Raw genomic sequence first — 19,847 nt, 5'->3', positions numbered from 1 at the left:
TATATATAAATAAAAAAACAATAAAAGCACAATATTATTCGAGTGATACCTTTTTTAATGGATGCATACAATTAGTTACATAAATAATTAAAAGCATAAATCCATTAGAAAGCATCAGGGTAATGCTGAATACGACAAAATTGAAAGCATTACATGCTTAAGTAAATCATCTGTGTGGAGATAAAAAAAATGAAGTTCTTATTATTTTATGTCACCAAGTTGTTGCTTGAAATGCTAGTAAGAATATTAAATACGATGCACACTATTCATGTTTTCAGAATGTGTTTTTTTAAACATGTTTCATAAGAGTTAAGCCTTTTTTAAATTAAACAACAATTGATTTTATTGTATAATGATTATTTTCTACCTATTTTTACATTATATATAATTTTTAAAAAATTAAATTGAATTATGTTAAACCAACTTTTAAATCATAGAATAGTTGTTATCTCAAAAACAACAATGTAACAAGAATGTAGTTGGTTTTAAAACTTTAAATTACCAGCTAACCGAAAGTATAACTACCAGAATTGTAGCCATTTTAAATTACCATCAAAATATCCCTACCTAAACGTTAACATTTGCCCGTCTCCTTATGACAAACGTTGCCACATTTTTTGTCGCATTTGTTTTCACAGTCCAATCCCCACGATCCATCGATACAGTCTTTAAAAAAAATTGCAGGTATTATGCAAATAGTTATGCTATAGAATTGTCAACACACAATTCGGCGGGTTCGATTAAACCTGTATCACACTATCGTTAATCTTTATTATATTTCTGTTCTAACGTTAATGCTTTTTAAAGATAAAAACCAAATAATGTGTAAACTTGTGTACAATATTTAAGCAAAAAAAAATAAAATGACAATTTTTAACAAACCAATATAATACTTACCTCCAAATATTTGAATTTCGCATATGTTATCGACGAAATCAGAAAACGAACTTGATTTAGTATTTGGGTTAGTTATTTTGACTTTTGATACCCTGTTTAGCTTTTCAATATTCAAATTGAATTCCAATTGCATGGTGCTTTCATTTGTGTAGTGAAGTAGGCGTGTTGATTGCTCATCAAATGCATCTATCACAACTCCCGAGGACTTCACATCTTCGCCTAAGTTTTTTATGAAAGACTGATTCAGTTTTTTGTGTGAACTATATAGATAAATCTCAATAGAATATATAGGTACAAAACAACAACAAAAACATTGAACAAAGGTGATTCTTTGATCTGAAAATGAGACGATTTCTCAAAGTTACATAAGCAGGATATAGAGAAAAATTCAAGGAAAACCCAAAATTGCTAAGATCTACAATCCAAAAGTGTGGATGTATTGCAAACGCCTTGTGCAAACCATCAGCAGCATAGCCAAATAGGTGAAGATTTGATCACAAAGAAAAGAGAAAAAAAAAATTAGACCGAATAAAACTAGTTCAGTTGCCTTTGAAACACAACCAATTGCATGTAAAGGTCCCAACTTGGGCGAGTCGCTCTAATCACATTAGGTTGGAGAGTCGCGTTTGCATTCGGGTGCATCACGATGGATGTACAGGAATGTTATATTTACACATACATGTTTTAGTCAAATATACCAAACGGTATCCCTTCATATTCCAAATACGGAAACACGTCAACTCTATTTTATCTGTGCAATGAATCGCAAGATTCGAAAGGGTAACTTACAAACGTATACAATTATCTACCAGGGTAGTTTCGATGTTTAGTTCTGGTTTCTATGTATGCATATCTATATATATAATTCTCTTCTGGGAGCCGTTAGAAAACAAGCTGCAAGCGCGCGCCTTGCAGTCCCCTCTCTTCCTCTCCATCGCTACCACCCCCTCACCCCCTCCCTCACATGGTCAGGTGAGTTGTAGTTCACGCTAAATTTTTAGTTTGGTGACTGCTATTAGGGGCAGATAATTCAGTTTGAAACTATTTTAAACTTAGAGGAGGTAACTAAGAGGAGACTGCTTTCACGGGGGGGGGGGGGGGAATGGGGGTTTAGTGTTTTAAAGCAAATATTTTCAGTGGCAGCATTGGTACTGTCGAATTCACAAATTATGAATTACTGATAAGTAGAAAAAACAACTAAATAGCGGCGTATGATACACCGCGGGTAGGCTCGTGTTTTTTATTATAGTTGTTTTTGTTTTTTATATATTTAATCATTTGTTTTAATAATCGTTTTTAAGTATGTATCAGTTTTTATATTTATTTTGTTCTACGTTTATTCCAATTAGAGACACCTCTAATATTTTCACCTGTTCTTATTTCCTTTTTATTCGATAATATTTACTATGGAAGAGTCACACCAAGTCTTGGTGACCTTACGAGTAGCCCTGTTATGACCCTGCGAAATCTAAGCGTTCGTATTGTTCTGATTAAGAGGCTATCTTGAGTCTCAATTAACCCGGTTTTACCGCCACTATCAACTTTTCTAAGGATGCAGTTTTATGTGCACGACCTAATCAATTTCTTTATCATCTCATTATTTTGAAAATCTTTTCAAGTTCTAATCTAAGTGTCCGGAGTTCTCAAGAAAAGATATACGTATGTGCTCTTCATTAAGGCGTACAAGTTCGCATGAATATTTTATGCTAATTTGTGTAATTTTACTACTTACCTTTACAATCATAAACATACTTATAATAAAACAAAGGTGTCGTTTTTATTTTATTTTAAGTCAGTTCTGAACGACTTTAAAAGATAATTAATTTTATTTTAAGTGATGTAATTATGAAACATGTAGCTAATATAAAAATGATTACTGACCGTAAACACGATTGTGCAGTCTAAAGCGAGAGATTGATACAGTTTTGTGAAAGCTAATTTCAATGAATGGAGTATCTTTAGTGATACTGGTTTGAAGATGTTCACAATTCCACCAGTTCCCATCTACAGTATTGTCAGCATTTGTAGAATCAGGTGTCAGAACTGCTTTTTGTTTCAATGCAAGATTACGTCCTGAATAAAAGTAAAATATGGAACAATAATTGAATTAAAAAACCTTTTAAAACTAGTTTTTTTAAAGTAATAATGCTCTAAAAAGTAGAAAGTACATGATTTTCTTGAAATATATAATACAATACTACTATTTAAATAAGTATAAAGCAAATCGTGGGTCATTATATTATCAATTAAATACGTTTTCTAATATTTAGAAAGAGATCTTAGATTATCTTAATAGTTATTTAAATAGTAGTGAATTGTTATAGATCTATATTTCAAGAAAATCGTTTATTTTCTGCATTTTAGTGCATTATTATACAACAGCTTGTTTTAAAATGGTTTGTATGCATTTTTTTAAAAATTTACAACAGAGTTTCAAAACTAAAAACGATTGCGCAGCAAATAATATAAAAATGCGCTTACAATAGTGCAGAAAGAGTAGTACAACTCCGCCTGTAATAAACGCTTGTAAGCATGAAGGGTTTAGATAAATTGTAAACAAAAAGTGCAATATTCTAGAATGGAGTATATTTTATACAGAAAAATTGCATTTGTTATTAGAAAAAAAAAGAAGATAGATTACCTCCACTGAAATACACAGAACACAGAGATGAAACGCCGGGACCCTTAAGAACTAAAGCCTTCGCCAATTGGTTGTGATCACAGTAAATGTCCTGAATATTATCTTCTGTATATGTTTTAGCATTAGGGCAGGTGAAAGGGGAGGTCATCGTCTGGTACTCGATTTGAACATCTTGTGTTTTTCCTGGTATTTGAGAAATGTTAGAGGAAAAATAATTTCATGTTTTTTCATGGTTTTAGAGAAATGTTAGAGGAAAAATAATTTCATTCTCTTTCACAGTTCAGATCATAGCATACTTTGCATTTTCTCTATCGATAATTATAGTTTCACTATTCTGTTACTCTATCTACCTATCTGTTGGCAATACTAAGAGACACCCAAGCAAAGTAAAAATATTCAGAGTCAAACGGAAAACGAAACGTGACGTCACATGGAACATAAAGTAGGAAACAGTCTAAAGCCGGAAAAGTAGGCCTACACACAATAATATGACGCCATTGAACAAACTATTTAAAAGCCCTTGACCCATCGAAAATTCATAATAAAGCCACTACCATTACCACCGAATATAATTGTCTAATTTTAAAAGGGGTCTGCGTGCAGAGGATTTCCCGCCGAAGAACATCTATTTTTTCGTTTTCGGTTAAATTTGAAGTAGAGATGGTGATTTTGGTTTTGGTATCAGTTATGAGAAAAAGACAACACTATCAACCTACACCCGTTGTATTTCTCCCTCAACGGGCCATTTATCTCGTTTTTAATAGTTTAATAATATTAATCATACAACGTGATTTAGTAATATAAATTATACAACGTAATAAAATAGTATATCTTTATTATTTATTGTTTAGTAATTTAAAAAATTACAATGTGATAAACAATGTCACTTCTATTTTCGCCAATTTAGTAATATAAGACATCAAACGTGATAACAACGTACACCTCTATTGTTAATTTAATAATATAAATAATAAATATGATATAAAAATAAATTCTCTTGTTTTACCAATTAAGAAACGTAAAACAAACAACTTGATATAAAATGAATACCTTTGAGAAGAATCGTACCGTATATGTAAACTAGCCTTATGTAGGAGACGGTAAAAACGCCCCCAAGATCTAGTGTTAAGCTGCTTGCTCCATTGTCGAGGCAGGTGAAGTCTTCCCCGTCTGTTACTGTGTTGCTGCTGTCGTGATCGATTAGCAGATCCACTGCATTTAACGATGTTTTCAATGAGCTTATTTACCGGTTTTTAATCAACACATTATATTAATCGTAAAGGATTAAAACGCATGTGACAAGCAGAAGCAAGCGATACAGTGCATGTTTTCTTCTTCTTCGTTCTTAATTATTAGTGTTGAAGGGGATCGAGATTTATCCGCCAGTGGGTTTGAACTCGAGACTTTGTTCGAATTTATCAACCATGAGCTTTTTGCCGACTCGACCACGCCTCCAACACAATTAAGCGTTACGTGTCAACTGGTTATGCGCCATTGAGGCCATTGACTCCGATTTCAGCCTGCTTTTCTGTTTGGATTTGCTTCCATAGCCTTTGTCCAACCAAGAACAAACTACAGGGCAGCAGTTGTTTAATTTTGGAGTTGTCTCTCCTAGAAGAGTGGCTGTCCCCAGCTAACGAGCCTCATCTGCCCGAGGGTTCGAACTCGAGACTTTTCGGTTTAGCAACCATGAGCTTTACCGACTCGACAACGCCGAACCCCTACAGTGCATGTATTATCTGAGAGTTTCCTGTAATCACAATATAGTCCAAAAAGCTGTGTTCAACCACAAGGCCTGCATTTTCTGCTGTATAGCCCACAGCTTCCTGTTTGTTCTGTTCATTTTGTCTATTTACTAAGGACAGTGAAAATACCCTTCAGGGCCTGACTGTCTAAACGTAAGGTAGAATCCATTTGCTTTAGTGACCTTATCGTATAAAAAGATAGTGTGGTCAGAGCAGGCTGAACACAACGACACAGACAGATACAGACACAGACACAGACACACACATATATATATATATATATATATATATATATATATATATATATATATATATATATATATATATATATATATATATATATATATATATATATGAGTGTTTATAAGAGTGCATTATTCAATTATTATGTTTAGCCACATATATTAAGTACATTGTTTCTAACTTAAAGATAAAAGACTTAGCATATTTTATCGTAAAATTCATCTCAAACTCTAGCGTAAAATTTAGAGCAGCTTAAATATTCCTTAATATTCTTTAGAAAATATTGTGTATATAATTTAAATTCTTTTAACGACATCTTTCGTTAGGTTAAGTGTTGTTAACTTCCAATAGACATCTTACCGTACTGGCAGTATTTGCCGAACCAGCCATTATAACATTTTACTCCAGGCCTACAATGTCCATCTTCATGGCAGTGATCATCCTCGCAGTTACACTGGTACTGTTTTCTTGAACCAAACCATGTATGGTCTTCAAAAAATGTGATAATTTCAAAAATGTTGAGGCTATTATGAATAATTATTATGTGATTTTTTGTTATTATTATTGTCAATTGATAAGAAAAATATGTGTAGAAACTCACGGAAATGGTAACAAAAGTTTAAAATTTATTTTTCTAAATTTTAAAATTATGTATTTTATCATTTTTGCATTTTAATAATACTTAAATTTAACTACATTGGTAATTAAGTTTTAAACCAATTTATATCGTACTTCCTATCGATTCCTTTTCACACCGACCCGTCTCCCGATGGCAAGGGTTAGCACAGTCCTCGTCACATTTGTTCTGACAATCCAAACCCCAATAACCAGCACTACACTCTAGATGTATAGAAAAAATGTTTATTATTAATTAAAATTAATTGAGAGTTTAGACAATGCAGGAAGTTCCAAAGTACGTAGTCCTGAATTGACTTGTAATGGACTTACGTACTCCAATACCTTTCACCACTCAAGAGACAGAGAAAAAAAATTATTGTTACACCGTTGATAAATGCGTCGGTACGATAGTCCAACACTTAATGCGACACGGAGGATGGCAGAGAGTATTGGAAGCATTTGATAAACATCAGGGATTTTCGGGGGAGTTTAGGTAATGTAGGAAGTTGCTGATCAATGACATTCGGTTTTTTTTTTACTTTCTCGTTTACAGAATACAGATGAAGTATGATAATCGTGTAAAAAATCACATGAAATTTTGACAGTTTTCACCCTTTTACTTCTCAGTACTTCATCTTATACAGAGTATAGGGTACTTATTTTAATCGGGCAAAAATTATAAATCAAGATATATCAAACATACGGCGTTTTACGCGTAATCGAGTCGGAAAAACTGTGCTAGGCTATTCTCTCCGTGTGTGTGTATGAATATGTGTATGAGTGTATGAGTGTCCGTGAACACGATAGCTTGAGTAACGTTACAGTTAGGCTGATGAAATGTATATATAAGTATTATATCACATTAGTTGTTCTGTACCAACTTTTCAGCGAATTCCAATAACCGGAAGTGGAAATTATTACTATTACCATTTTCGCATTGACCTGTCTCTTTATGACACGATCCACTGCACGATTCACATTTCTTACAATCCAGATCCCAAAATCCATGATCACAGTCTGAAATAATGCATGATAACATTATAAATATATATATATATATATATATATATATTAATATATATATATATATATATATATATATATATATATATATATATATATATATATATAAGTATTTTAATTGTAATATAATAAGTGTTTAATTAAAGACACTACAATTCTTCATAAAATGTATTCTACATTTTCCATGCAAAGTAAAGAGAAAAAACGAAAAAAAAGTTCAGTTTCCCATAAATATGTGAGATCTTAAATTGATCGACAGATTATCAACATCTATGGTTGAAAACATTGAAGCGAAAACTTTAGTTAATTAGCAAAATGTTTTAAAAGATATATAGATTCCTCTTTAGACCTAGCAATCCATACGCTAGATAAAATATTGGTCAAATGTTTTTTGATCTCGGCATATAAAGGGATAATATGTTCAGCACTATGCTTAGCCATCTTTACTCTCTTTTACGTGAGCTAGGTACCCATCAGAGCTGGATGGACTCAGGGACGTTCCACTGACTAGAACCCGTATTAGCAGTATAGCGCTCTACCGCTAACCACGCCGTCCGATAGTAAATACTTACAATTGTAATATCTCCTATTTATTGAATAATATCATCCTTAAGGTAAGTTTTATCTTAATGAGAATCAATGATCTAATTTATATTTTCATTATATAAACAATAAACATTACTTAAAGTTGTCATAATAGTCAACATGATAATTGATATAGAGTTCAGATGTTTTTGGAACGCCGAAGTGACGTTGAAGAAGATAAGAATGCCGTCACTTCCAAATTAAATTTTGTGGGATCAACGACTTTCTACGGAAACGAATCCAGATTTTTGCGGCTATGCAGTTTTGCGTTATAGCAACCGGCCATGATGTCTTAAGATATGGCATATAATAAATATAAACAGTAATTCTGCTTTGTGTCGTAGTAATTATATTACTTTAAAACCTTAGTAAAGCACATTGAAATACATTTAAAAGATAATTCATTGCATGTAATTTGAATTCAATGAATGATTGTAGCATGAATCATGCACTAATACCAAAATACGTACGGAAAATTCTTACCTCCATACACCTCTATTTCACAAATACTAATCATGGGTACTTTATCAAAGTCTAACTGAGTTTTAAGACTATCGATCCTAATTTTTTCAATATGTTCTAAGTTTCTAACTTCAATGTTGTAGATTGCTTGTACTTCGGCTGACTGCTGATGCTGATGTGTCAGTGTTTGTTGTGAATCAAAAATTTTTAAAGCAAAGTCCTTTAGTCGTAGCCCAATATCAGTTCGGGTATTTGGTTCTGAAACATAAATAAAATATGAAATATAAAATTTAGTTTCATGTCTAGAAAGCAGGTGCGCTACTGCCATTCCGTCAGACCCCGGGGATAGATGGTGGTGTGGCCAGGCCGTTTATGTGCCCGAATCTGACTGAAAACAACAAATAATTTTTCATCTTGAAAGACGGGTTTTTTGTTTTTAAAAAAAAAAAACAGATGTAATACATCAATGACTGTTCTACATCAACTAGCACATTTATCTTTAAATAGTCTAATAGTGGCGCCTATAAAGTTTGTTTAAATAGTTATTACTAAGTGTAAGGGTCGGTGAATTGAGATGACAGAAATATCCAACACACGTTCACGTTCAAAATACAATGTTCTTTATTAAAATTTATAATCAACTTCCTACCTAACCTAACTTTTCTATTCTTTACAGTATACTGCTCATACTATATGCTATCTACTATATGCTATCTACTATTAACTCTACTGACTACGCACTCCCATGACCAATCCTAACACTATCTAACTGTTACCTAGTTCTACATTAGCACGTCTGCTCCATAATACAACCTAACACCTTCTGCTCTCTTCACTAGCTACCTATCTACGGCCGCGAAACATACTACTGGCCCACGCCTCTGTGGTCAGCTGACCATCCCACGTGACCGGTCAGCTCCTGTACGTCCATTGGTCTCCACCCAACTATCTATAGTCTGTTTCTCTATTTACTTGACCTCTCCGACGCAACCTTGCGTCATCACACTAAGCAAATTGAAGAGCAATTTCTTCCCATCATTATTATTAAAACAAACAAGGAAAAAAATATATCAAACATCCGGTTTAAATACTTTTTACAGCCACCCACATCTAAAGTTACTCTTTACACCATATTCAGGGGGTATAAATGAGATAAAGACGAATTAATTTAATTATAATTATCATTAATTTTTTTTTTCAAAACCCACGTTTTCTGATTGAACTAAAAAGGAGAAAATAAATGCTATACATCACAATAATGCAAGCGATCACTCTACTATAAGCGATCGCAAACTGCGTGCGCATTATGACAAAAAATGAAAAACGTTGGGCGCAGAAGTAAAAGTTTTTTATCGGTCATTGTTAATATAAGATCTAAAAGTTATATTACTATTGATTAGATAATACTATTGAGTTTTATTAGGGAGCTTGTAGAGAGTTAACAGTATTAGAAACTGTAAGAAAATAACGGCGCCCCACGTTTTTCATTTTTTGTCATAATGCGCACGCAGTTTGCGATCGCTTATAATTGAGTGATAGCTTGCATTATTGTGATGTGTAGCATTCATTTTCCACTTTTTAGTTCAATCAGAAAACGTGGTTTTTTTTTTTTTTTTAAATTTAATGATAATTATTTTCTACTTTTTAGTCTTTGTCTGTTTGTTTGCATTCAAATCTTGCTATTGTGACCTACTTAGGTCCAGTAATGTTTTATTTTGACATTGTGTTAATACCATATATTGATTGATGGTGCAACTACCGGGTTTTTTCCACTGTCTTAGTAAGAGTGTCTAAGACTTAGAAATTTTCCATCAAAATCTGATTGATTGATTCAGACCAGATGACCACACCAACCAATGGCCACATGAGTTGAGGGTAACCTCCCCTGTCGCCTAAGTCTTTAACTAGATCGCCCACAGGCGACACGAGGCAGTCCACCTTGATCAAGCAGTCCATCTTGACCAGGCCGTCCATTTTGTCCGGCAGTAGATTCTGACCATTTGAACGTGAGAGAGCTTAAGTCCTGAGTGTGCTATGTATTCCTAAGTTGTTAAAGTGTTCTAATATTATATTACTTGTCGCCAAGTGATTCTTGATGCTATAGCAGTGTTATGTGACCTGTGGCTATTTTTATACAGTGTTAGAATCTGTGATAGTATTTTTTCTTACGCTTTGTAAGTTGGGTTTTGTTATTTTCTAAACTAAATATTTTATCTTGTTTAACCTTGTGATCTGCCACAACTGTGTTCGCTTATTAAAGGTTGTATGCAGATTGAATGAGTTGTTAACTTCAATAGTTTCACTAGTTTTCCCTAGACATCGAAATCGAGCCCTAGTGTGTTGTTGAGTTAATGTCCATTCATTTAGGCTATAAGTCATTTGCATATAACCCCAAGAAAGAATCCGGGGGCGTTCACCATCTATCTGGCTGGTAGATAGGTGTCCGTTACAAAGTGGGGTCTCGCCGGCATTTAATCTGTCGTTCTAGTTGTTGGTTGTATCAGTTAAACACTAAGTTTAGTTTGATTTAGTTGTTTTTCTATCCAGTGGCGCCGTGTTATTACAACGCGCGCAAGGCTAGAGGTATCTAGGTCAAAAGCCAGACGTGTCACGATAGGAGGTCAAGCTCATAACACAGCGTTGGGCCGTGTTAATTTAGAGAATCTAGGCTTGTTGTGATTTTGAAGTTAGTGAAATGGAATCCTTTTTGTCTAATCCCACTGTTGAGGAGGTAGAGAAGTTGAGTAGAAAAGTTTTGATTAGTGTTGTTAAGGAATTGAAATTGGATTATTCTGTTACGCAGAAATCAGAGGTGTTGAGAGATAAAATTGTTGTTCATTTTTTTAATGAAGGTGTATTTGATGAGAGTTTGTTGGCTGGGGTGTTACTCCGTATGGAGAAAGTTGCTTTAGAGAAGGCTTTAAAAGAACAGGAGTTAGAGGTTAAAATTGCTTTAGATAAGAGGAGGTTGGAATTAGAATTTGGTAAAGTTAGTGATGTCACTTCTCTGGTAGATCCAAAAAAGTTGTCGGTGGGGCAAGTAATTGCCAAATTTGGGAAATTAGTTCCTAAATTTGATGAAACAGATTTGATCGTTTTCTTTAACTCATTTGAGAGTTTAGCGAAGACATGTGAATGGCCCGAAACTTCCATTACTGCTTTATTGAGTACGGTCCTTACAGGGAAAGCTGCAAAAACATACCAGGCACTCTCTCACGACGTTCAAAATAACTATAGTTTGGTCAAGACTGCCATTTTGAAGGCCTACGAACTGACGCCCGAGGCCTATCGGATAAAATTCCGAGCACTCCGCAAGTTACCCACTCAATCATATGTGGAATTTCTCTTTGAAAAAGAGAAAATTTTCTCAAGGTGGCTACACTCTGAGGAAGTTTCTGAGTTTGAGAAGCTCAGATCACTTATCCTAAGGGAAGAATTCCTAAAGTCCCTGCCTGAAGACATACGACTACACATACTGGATAACAAGATAATTGACATCCAGAAGGCTGCTGAGTCGGCTGACACATATATGTTGGTGCATAAGAAACCACCAGTGTCAGGAAACCGCCTCAACCCCGTGCTTCCCCTTTTTGGCAGCAATCCTCCTGTTGGCCCACACTTGAAGGCATCACAGTCCAGAGAGAGGCCAAGATCAACTCTCAATCGTCGAGCAGTTTGCCAGTTCTGCAAAAGACCTGGTCACCATGTCAAGGACTGCTACAAACGTCTTCAATTTAACAGAGAGGCGGTGCGTACTTCTGCGCACTATGCTCTATCCCCTCAAGCAGCCAGTTCAAATATGAACTCTAGAATTCCAAGGGACGCTAACCCTAAGTGTCCGCAAGAAGGCAGTCAAATCTCCACACATTATGTGCAGTCACATTTTGATTGTTCACGCCACCATCCAGTTTCTTCCGAGTCTACCGATCTCGAGGGATCGAGAAAGGTTGACTTTTCATCTTTCATTACAGAAGCTATCATTAGCAAACCAGGTGATCCGTTGTCTCAGCGGAATATCACCGTCCTAAGAGACACAGGAGCGTCACAGTCACTTCTTTTGAAAAGTTCAATGATCATTACACCGGAGACGAATACCGGAAATGTTTCCATTATCCAGGGAGTGGGGACAAAATCTACTGTAGTCCCTCTACACAAGTTTGCCCTGAAACATCATCTCGTCGAAGGCGAAGTCATTTTAGGTGTAATAGATAGTATTCCTGTCCCAGGAGTACACCTACTTCTAGGGAATGACCTTGCGGGAAGCAAAGTATACCCCTGTACGGTTCAGAACCCTTTGTCAACAGTTCCAGATAATGATAATGAACTGTATCCTGCATGTGTGGTGACAAGAAGCCAGACCAAACAATTGGCTGACACAACGTCTGAACCACACCTATCATCATCGTCAAGAAATTCGACTCCCAAACTGGAGTCTATGCTTCCAGAGAACACAAGCCTGGGCTTACCCCTGAGGATATCTCAGGAAGACATCATTAAAGCTCAACAAGTCGACGCGGAACTCAAAGCAATGGTCGAAAAGTCACTCTCATCTGACGATGGGGAGTATTTCTCCGAGAACGGCCTCTTCTTTCGTCGCTCTGTACCAGTGGATGCCTCACCTGCCGAACCATGGTTGGGTAAAAACCAGCTGTGGGTCCCTCCACCTTATCGGCATGAAATACTGAAACTGGCACATGACCATCCAATGTCAGCGCACCCAGGAGTCACTAAAACAGTGGCGAAGATCAAAGAACTGTTCTTTTGGCCCAAAATGAGAAATGATGTGTCGCGTTACTGCAAAAGTTGCACGAACTGTCAGAAAATTCCTAAGGTCCCTTTGAGTCCGATTCCTGTATTAGAAGAACAGTTTTCTAAAATCGTCATGGACTGTGTAGGTCCCTTGCCTAAAACCAAGGCGGGCAACGAGTACCTACTTACCTTTATGTGTTCAAGTACCCGTTTTCCCGAGGCGTTCCCCTTACGGAACATTAAGGCAAAGACTGTAGTCAGAGCCATGACCCGGTTCTTCACTACCTTTGGATTACCTAGAATCGTTCAAACAGATCAAGGCAGCAACTTCACCAGTCACCATTTTCAGGAAGCGCTCGCCAAGCTAGGCGTTACCCACATCACCAGCTCAGCCTACCACCCTCAGTCTCAAGGCGTACTTGAGAGGTTCCACCAGACCCTCAAAACCATGCTAAGAACATTCGCTAAAAGTAACACCCAATGGGATGAGTCTGTTCCATGGATTATTTTCGCCGCGAGGGACTGTGTCCAGGAAGCTTTAGGTTACTCTCCTTTTCAACTTGTGTTTGGACATTCTGTCCGTGGTCCCCTGAAGCTGATACACGAACGGTGGACAGGTACCAGTGATCATCCAGTGGAAAACTTTGACGATTTTCACGTTCGACTGAAAGCCGTGTGCGAAATGGCTCACAAGAACTTAAGAAAGGCCCAAGTGAGAATGAAAGGACTGTATGATAAGAGTTCTCGTAAACGAACATTCAATCCAGGCGAGAAAGTTCTTGTGCTAGTGCCTAATCTGAACAATGCGTTATCCTTAAGATATTGTGGACCCTTTACTGTGCATTCAAAATTAAGTGATTTGAACTATGTTGTCAATACGCCTGACAGAAGAAAGAAACAGACAGTGTATCATGTTAACTCACTGAAAAAGTATTATGATAATTGTAACAATTTTCATTCCACAGCTAAAATTACTTTACCTGTATGTTCAAATGTTTCTGATGATGTGATACATGATAAATTGAAACCCCCAAAATTGGTAAATTCTTCCTTTTTAGATCATCTAAATGACCACCTTATGCATTTGTCCACAGAGGAAAGCCATAAATTGTCTCAGTTATTTGAGACTTTTCCCTCTATTTTTGGGGATGTCCCCAAAGAAGCGAAGGTACCACCTCATGATGTAGATGTAGGTGATGCCAAACCCATCAAACAACACCCCTATAGAGTTAACCCGGAAAAAGCTGTTTTGATAAAAGATGAAATTGATTATATGCTCAAGAATGATATCATTGAACCCAGTTTCAGCAACTGGAGTTCCCCATGTCTACTAGTCCCGAAAGACGGTGGATCTTTTAGGTTTGCGACCGACTTTAGGAAGGTAAATGCGCTCACCAAAGCTGATTCCTATCCATTACCTCGGATAGAAGACGTTATTGATAAAGTTGGTCACGCTAAGATAATTTCCAAAATTGATTTACTTTCAGGATACTGGCAAATCCCCTTATCTGACCGTGCAAAAGAAATATCTGCTTTTGTAACCCCTAATGGTTTTTATAGATACAAACGTATGCCCTTTGGTATGCGAAATGCTGGTCAAACTTTCCAGCGGGTCATTAACTCTGTCATTGCTGACATAGACCAATGTGAGGCTTACATAGATGATATAGTTGTATTTTCTAATACTTTTGAAGAACATATTGTTCAGTTGACTAACCTTTTTAGAAAATTGTCTGAAGTTAATTTTACTGTAAACCTGCATAAAAGTGATTTCTGTAAAGGTTCAATTACCTATTTGGGTTATCAAGTGGGAACGAACCAAGTTAGGCCCATTGAAGCTAAAGTAGATGCTATTGTAAAGTTGCCTCCTCCCAAAAATTGTAAAGAAATCAAAAAGTTCCTTGTGATGGCTGGTTACTATAGGCGGTTCTGTCAAAACTTTTCAGCTGTTGCTGAACCTCTTACTGCATTATTGAAAAAGGGTGTTGAGTTTGAATGGTCAAATAAATGTCATGAAGCTTTTTTAACCATTAAGTCATATTTATCTAATGCTCCTGTTATGGCTGCACCAGATTTCAGCAAGCCCTTTAAACTTGCCATTGATGCTAGCAACTTAGCCATTGGCTCAGTCTTATTCCAAGAAGACAACATGGGGATTGACCATCCAATTGCTTTTTTTTCCAGGAAGTTAAATGAGAACCAAAAGAATTACTCTACTATTGAAAAAGAAGCTTTAGCTTTGGTTTTGTCCTTACAACATTTTGAAGTCTATGTCTCTTCTTCAACCAATCCAGTCAGAGTGTTTTCTGACCATGATCCCCTGAAATTTACCTCTAAGTTAGGACAGAAGAATCAAAGAATATTGAGATGGTGTTTATATTTCCAAAATTTTAATCTGGAAATTTCCCACATTAAGGGTATTGATAAGGTTGTGGCTGATTGTTTGTCAAGGATGTAAAATCTTATTACACACATTGATCATGTGACATGTTTTGTGGTTCATTAGGACCATACACAAGTGTTTTGTTTGGGTGACACTCACTTGAATGTGAGTGGTGTGAGTTTTGAATTTTTTTCAAAAAGTCAATCCTGTTGCATATTTTATTTATTTTCAGGTGAACCTTAATTAAAGGTGGTTTTTGATTATATGTAATCTTCTATGATAATATGTCTCATATGACTCAGTTGATATTGTAGCTAGTCATTGAAATAAAGGTTTTACCCTGTCGGGTTTACCACTTTTAATATCCACATGGAAATATTGTAATACCCCTTTCTGAGGGATTTTGATGTTTTATTATGTTTTGAAAGGGTTACTCCCCTTTCACAAATTGTAAAAGTCTGAGTTACTTCCCTTTTGTTTCCATGGATGTTTTCATCTGGTATTAAGATTTTGATTGGTTACATTTGTAAAACATTTTTTTTTATTTCATTGCCAGATTGGTTCCTTATGTATGTTTTTGTGGAACCTATCTGTCACTTCCAAAAAGGGAGGGGATGTGACCTACTTAGGTCCAGTAATGTTTTATTTTGACATTGTGTTAATACCATATATGGATTGATGGTGCAACTACCGGGTTTTTTCCACTGTCTTAGTAAGAGTGTCTAAGACTTAGAAATTTTCCATCAAAATCTGATTGATTGATTCAGACCAGATGACCACACCAACCAATGGCCACATGAGTTGAGGGTAACCTCCCCTGTCGCCTAAGTCTTTAACTAGATCGCCCACAGGCGACACGAGGCAGTCCACCTTGATCAAGCAGTCCATCTTGACCAGGCCGTCCATTTTGTCCGGCAGTAGATTCTGACCATTTGAACGTGAGAGAGCTTAAGTCCTGAGTGTGCTATGTATTCCTAAGTTGTTAAAGTGTTCTAATATTATATTACTTGTCGCCAAGTGATTCTTGATGCTATAGCAGTGTTATGTGACCTGTGGCTATTTTTATACAGTGTTAGAATCTGTGATAGTATTTTTTCTTACGCTTTGTAAGTTGGGTTTTGTTATTTTCTAAACTAAATATTTTATCTTGTTTAACCTTGTTATCTGCCACAACTGTGTTCGCTTATTAAAGGTTGTATGCAGATTGAATGAGTTGTTAACTTCAATAGTTTCACTAGTTTTCCCTAGACATCGAAATCGAGCCCTAGTGTGTTGTTGAGTTAATGTCCATTCATTTAGGCTATAAGTCATTTGCATATAACCCCAAGAAAGAATCCGGGGGCGTTCACCATCTATCTGGCTGGTAGATAGGTGTCCGTTACACTATCGATTTTATCTTCTCGAATTCACTTTTTTTTGGGTAAACGAAGACAAACACTCGCAAAGGACAAACACAAAGATAAAAAGGACTTATACCAGGCATGACACGCTTATTATTCAGGATCAGCTGGAGGTTCGTGTCGACGCATTATTTCCATCTCCTGTAGACATTCCTCATTGCAGGGTTTTTTCCTGTTAGCTTGCTGCAATCCCATTCCACAATGCGTACGCCTTCCAGTGATCGTACTCGACTGAGCGCAACATACGTCTGGCCCGTTTCAAAAAGCGCTGGTCCTAAATAGACAACTGCGTGATCAACTGTGCAGCCTTGCATTTTATGCAATGTGCATGCCCAGCATAGAATTATGGGCAGTTGTCTTCGCTCGACTTTCCCATAATTCAGTTTTCCATCAAATTCTACGCATCTCGGCTCAATCCTATGGATTCCATCTGGCCCAAAGTCAATGCTTAAGTCGGGAATGTCTTTATCTATCTAGTCGCGTCTGAAATTTGGCCAATGAATTTCTGTAATGTTGCCGATTGCGCCATTAACCAGTCCCTTTTCAACGATGATGTTCGCTCTCAACATCACCAGGATCAAGGTTATTCCAGTAGGCTTTCGACGGAGCCACGTTCTTCTTATTGTTGCGCAAGTGCGAGTTACATCGGTGACAAACTTCTAGCACAGTCTTTTGCGCAAGCTCAGCGGGAAGGTATCCCTTAGAGGCAAGCATGTGATATTTTGTCACCTGATTAGGATAGCACTGCTTATGACAAATATCACAAGTTTTATTGCAAAAAGTGTTTATCGTGTCGAAAAATGTTTTCATTGCTGCCGAACGTTGGGCGTAAGCAGTGCGTCGACGTTGCAATTCTGCTTGATGCCTTTCTTTGTCTTGACGAGCAGTAGCATGACGCTTTCTGTCTTTTGCTTGGCGAGAGACCCTTTCTACTTTGGTCTCAATCGCAAGTGCAGCATGCAGTTCGTTCTTTCTGCTTAGCAAGACGACAGATCCTTTCTTGTTCTGTCTCACTCGCAAGTGCAGCATCAGTTCGTTCTTTCTGCTTAGCAAGACGAGAGAACCTTTCTTGTTCTTTCTCAATCACACGAGCAGTAGCATGACGCACTCTATTTTTTTGCTTTACGAGAGACACTTTGTTCTTCTGTCTCCATCGCTAAAGCAGCAGATTTTCGTTTTCGATCTTTTTCAAGCTTCTTTTGATACTTACCTTCTTCCATAATTTTTGGTCGTTTAGGAGGATTTTCCAATCTGTATCCTGCATTGCGCTTCTCCTGATACTTCTGGCGTTCCTTTTCCAATCGACGTTTCTTCTGTGTTGCCGTTTCTTTCACAATTTTGCCCTCGCGTGCAAACCATTCGTTCATCAACATTCTACTTTCGGATCAGTCAGATTTGCATAGGTTTGTACACAAACACCGCGTGACCACTACTCAGCCAATTGCGTGCTCGCTCCTTCATGTTTTTTCATTATTTTTTCAGTAAGCCAGAAGAGGGAAAGTACCGAACCATGTTTTTATCAAATTACAATTACTAGGTTATGTCCCTTTTTTGTACAAATCAATAGGAGTCTAAAATGATCAATAACATTTTTCCATGGATCAATTTAGTAATAATAATAATTGAATATTGTATTGTCATCGGAAACAAAGCTTCCCTGAAAATTTCAGCGCGCTAGCGAACTGGGAAATGCCCGAAATTTCGATCGTAAGATATGATGGAAAGACAAACAAACAAACATACGCGAAAGCAAGTTAAAGACAACGTGGGAAAAACACGATCATCAGAACCAAAGTGAGTTAGAGCATATTTCTTGTCTCACGATTACTTTGCAATGAAGTAGAATTAATTACAAAATTAGGAAATGGATTAAATAATGAATTTAATATTTTGCGAGACAGTCTACTGATGTATAGGTCTATGTATATATATATATATATATATATATAGAGAGAGAGAGAGAGAGAGAGAGAGAGAGAGAGAGAGAGAGAGAGAGACAGAGACAGAGAGAGAGAGAGAGAGGAGAGAGAGAGAGAGAGAGAGAGAGAGAGAGAGAGAGAGAGAGAGAGAAGGGGGGTCGGGCAAAAAAAGATTATGACTTGTGTGTTTCTTATGCAGCATATACCCGGCATGGACGTTTGACAAAAGTACACATAACCCTAAACCCAACTCTAACTTAGATTAACACTAACCACCAACCAACCTAAACATAAACATAAACACTAATGCAATCGCAAACTAAAACTAAAATCTGCTAATACAACTTAGTAAACGACTATATTATCCCATCTTATCCATAGTCTATTAAACTCAATAAACCGAATGTAGGCTCTAGTTCCGTCTCAACTTTTCAGCGATTTCCGGTAAACAGATATGGAATTTATTCTACTTTTTTTTTAAATGCGTATAATTTGAGTACTATTTTAGATAGATAACATAAGTAAATTATCTTCTTCTCTGCCTTTTGTCAAATGTTGAATAATTTCCGCTGACCGGAAACAGTACTTAACGCTATTTCCGTTTATTGAAAAAAAACGGAAACTAATTTATAAAGTACTTTTTATTCCGCACTCTTATACACATATTGTTTGCCGTTATCTTAGTGCGCAATTTTTTTTAGCGCAATTTCCATTCTGGAGAATTGCGTTTATTAACCCGTCATTTCTGGATGTATGAATGTATGGATGGATGTGTGTTCGCAGCTTTAAGTCGTATCTCCTCCTCAACGAAGCAATATCGAGGACTAGTTCAAAAGCAAATTTGTTAAGCAAGTTACGAGAATGATAGTGGGCCCAAAAAATTCCGGAATTCGTTCCTGGATTTCACGGAAAAGCCAAAAAACCTCGAAAAAAATGCAGTTTTTGGCCCATACCTCGGCACCCAGTCCACTTGGCGACTTGAAACATTTACCAATCGATTCCGTCCTGCCATAATTTAGAACAATATTGCCGAAGAAAGTTTTCAAAAATATCCTTTCGTTCGGTCACAAATTTTAAAATTACATAAACACCTACAAACCGATCGTTCTCCTAGCTTGAACGCACCCCAGCATTATACGACAGAGCTATTTTTAGATAACATAAGGAAATTGCGCATAAATG

The 19,847-nt window shown here is 36.5% G+C and overlaps 2 protein-coding genes across 3 annotated transcripts in view; both read right to left on the bottom strand.

Moving 5' to 3' along the window:
• The window catches only part of LOC131934981 (uncharacterized), a 37,146-nt gene extending 32,352 nt beyond the window's left edge, over positions 1-4,794 (bottom strand). The window contains exons 1-5 of one of the 2 annotated variants that reach the window (XM_059291256.1): positions 4,589-4,794; positions 3,539-3,721; positions 2,779-2,970; positions 898-1,116; positions 568-666 (exon numbers count right to left, since the gene is read on the bottom strand). In XM_059291256.1, the coding sequence (XP_059147239.1) occupies positions 575-666; positions 898-1,116; positions 2,779-2,970; positions 3,539-3,686 (651 nt within the window). In that variant the 5' untranslated portion in view covers positions 3,687-3,721; positions 4,589-4,794 and the 3' untranslated portion in view covers positions 568-574. The remainder of the gene's footprint in view (positions 1-567; positions 667-897; positions 1,117-2,778; positions 2,971-3,538; positions 3,722-4,588) is intronic. The other variant, XM_059291255.1, reaches the window with a different exon arrangement.
• A 465-nt stretch (positions 4,795-5,259) lies between these two features.
• Positions 5,260-19,847, bottom strand: part of LOC131934984 (uncharacterized) — a 29,214-nt gene continuing 14,626 nt past the window's right edge. The window contains exons 6-10 of the mRNA XM_059291260.1: positions 8,236-8,472; positions 7,072-7,161; positions 6,259-6,366; positions 5,887-6,015; positions 5,260-5,393 (exon numbers count right to left, since the gene is read on the bottom strand). Coding sequence (XP_059147243.1) covers positions 5,260-5,393; positions 5,887-6,015; positions 6,259-6,366; positions 7,072-7,161; positions 8,236-8,472 — 698 coding nt within the window. The remainder of the gene's footprint in view (positions 5,394-5,886; positions 6,016-6,258; positions 6,367-7,071; positions 7,162-8,235; positions 8,473-19,847) is intronic.

Source organism: Physella acuta, unplaced genomic scaffold, assembly GCF_028476545.2.
Source record: "Physella acuta isolate Inbredline_101_S28 unplaced genomic scaffold, ASM2847654v3 ptg000126l, whole genome shotgun sequence".
Lineage (NCBI taxonomy): Eukaryota > Metazoa > Mollusca > Gastropoda > Physidae > Physella > Physella acuta.
Note: the sequence above shows the minus strand (reverse complement) of the source record. Positions and strands in the feature narration are given on the sequence as shown.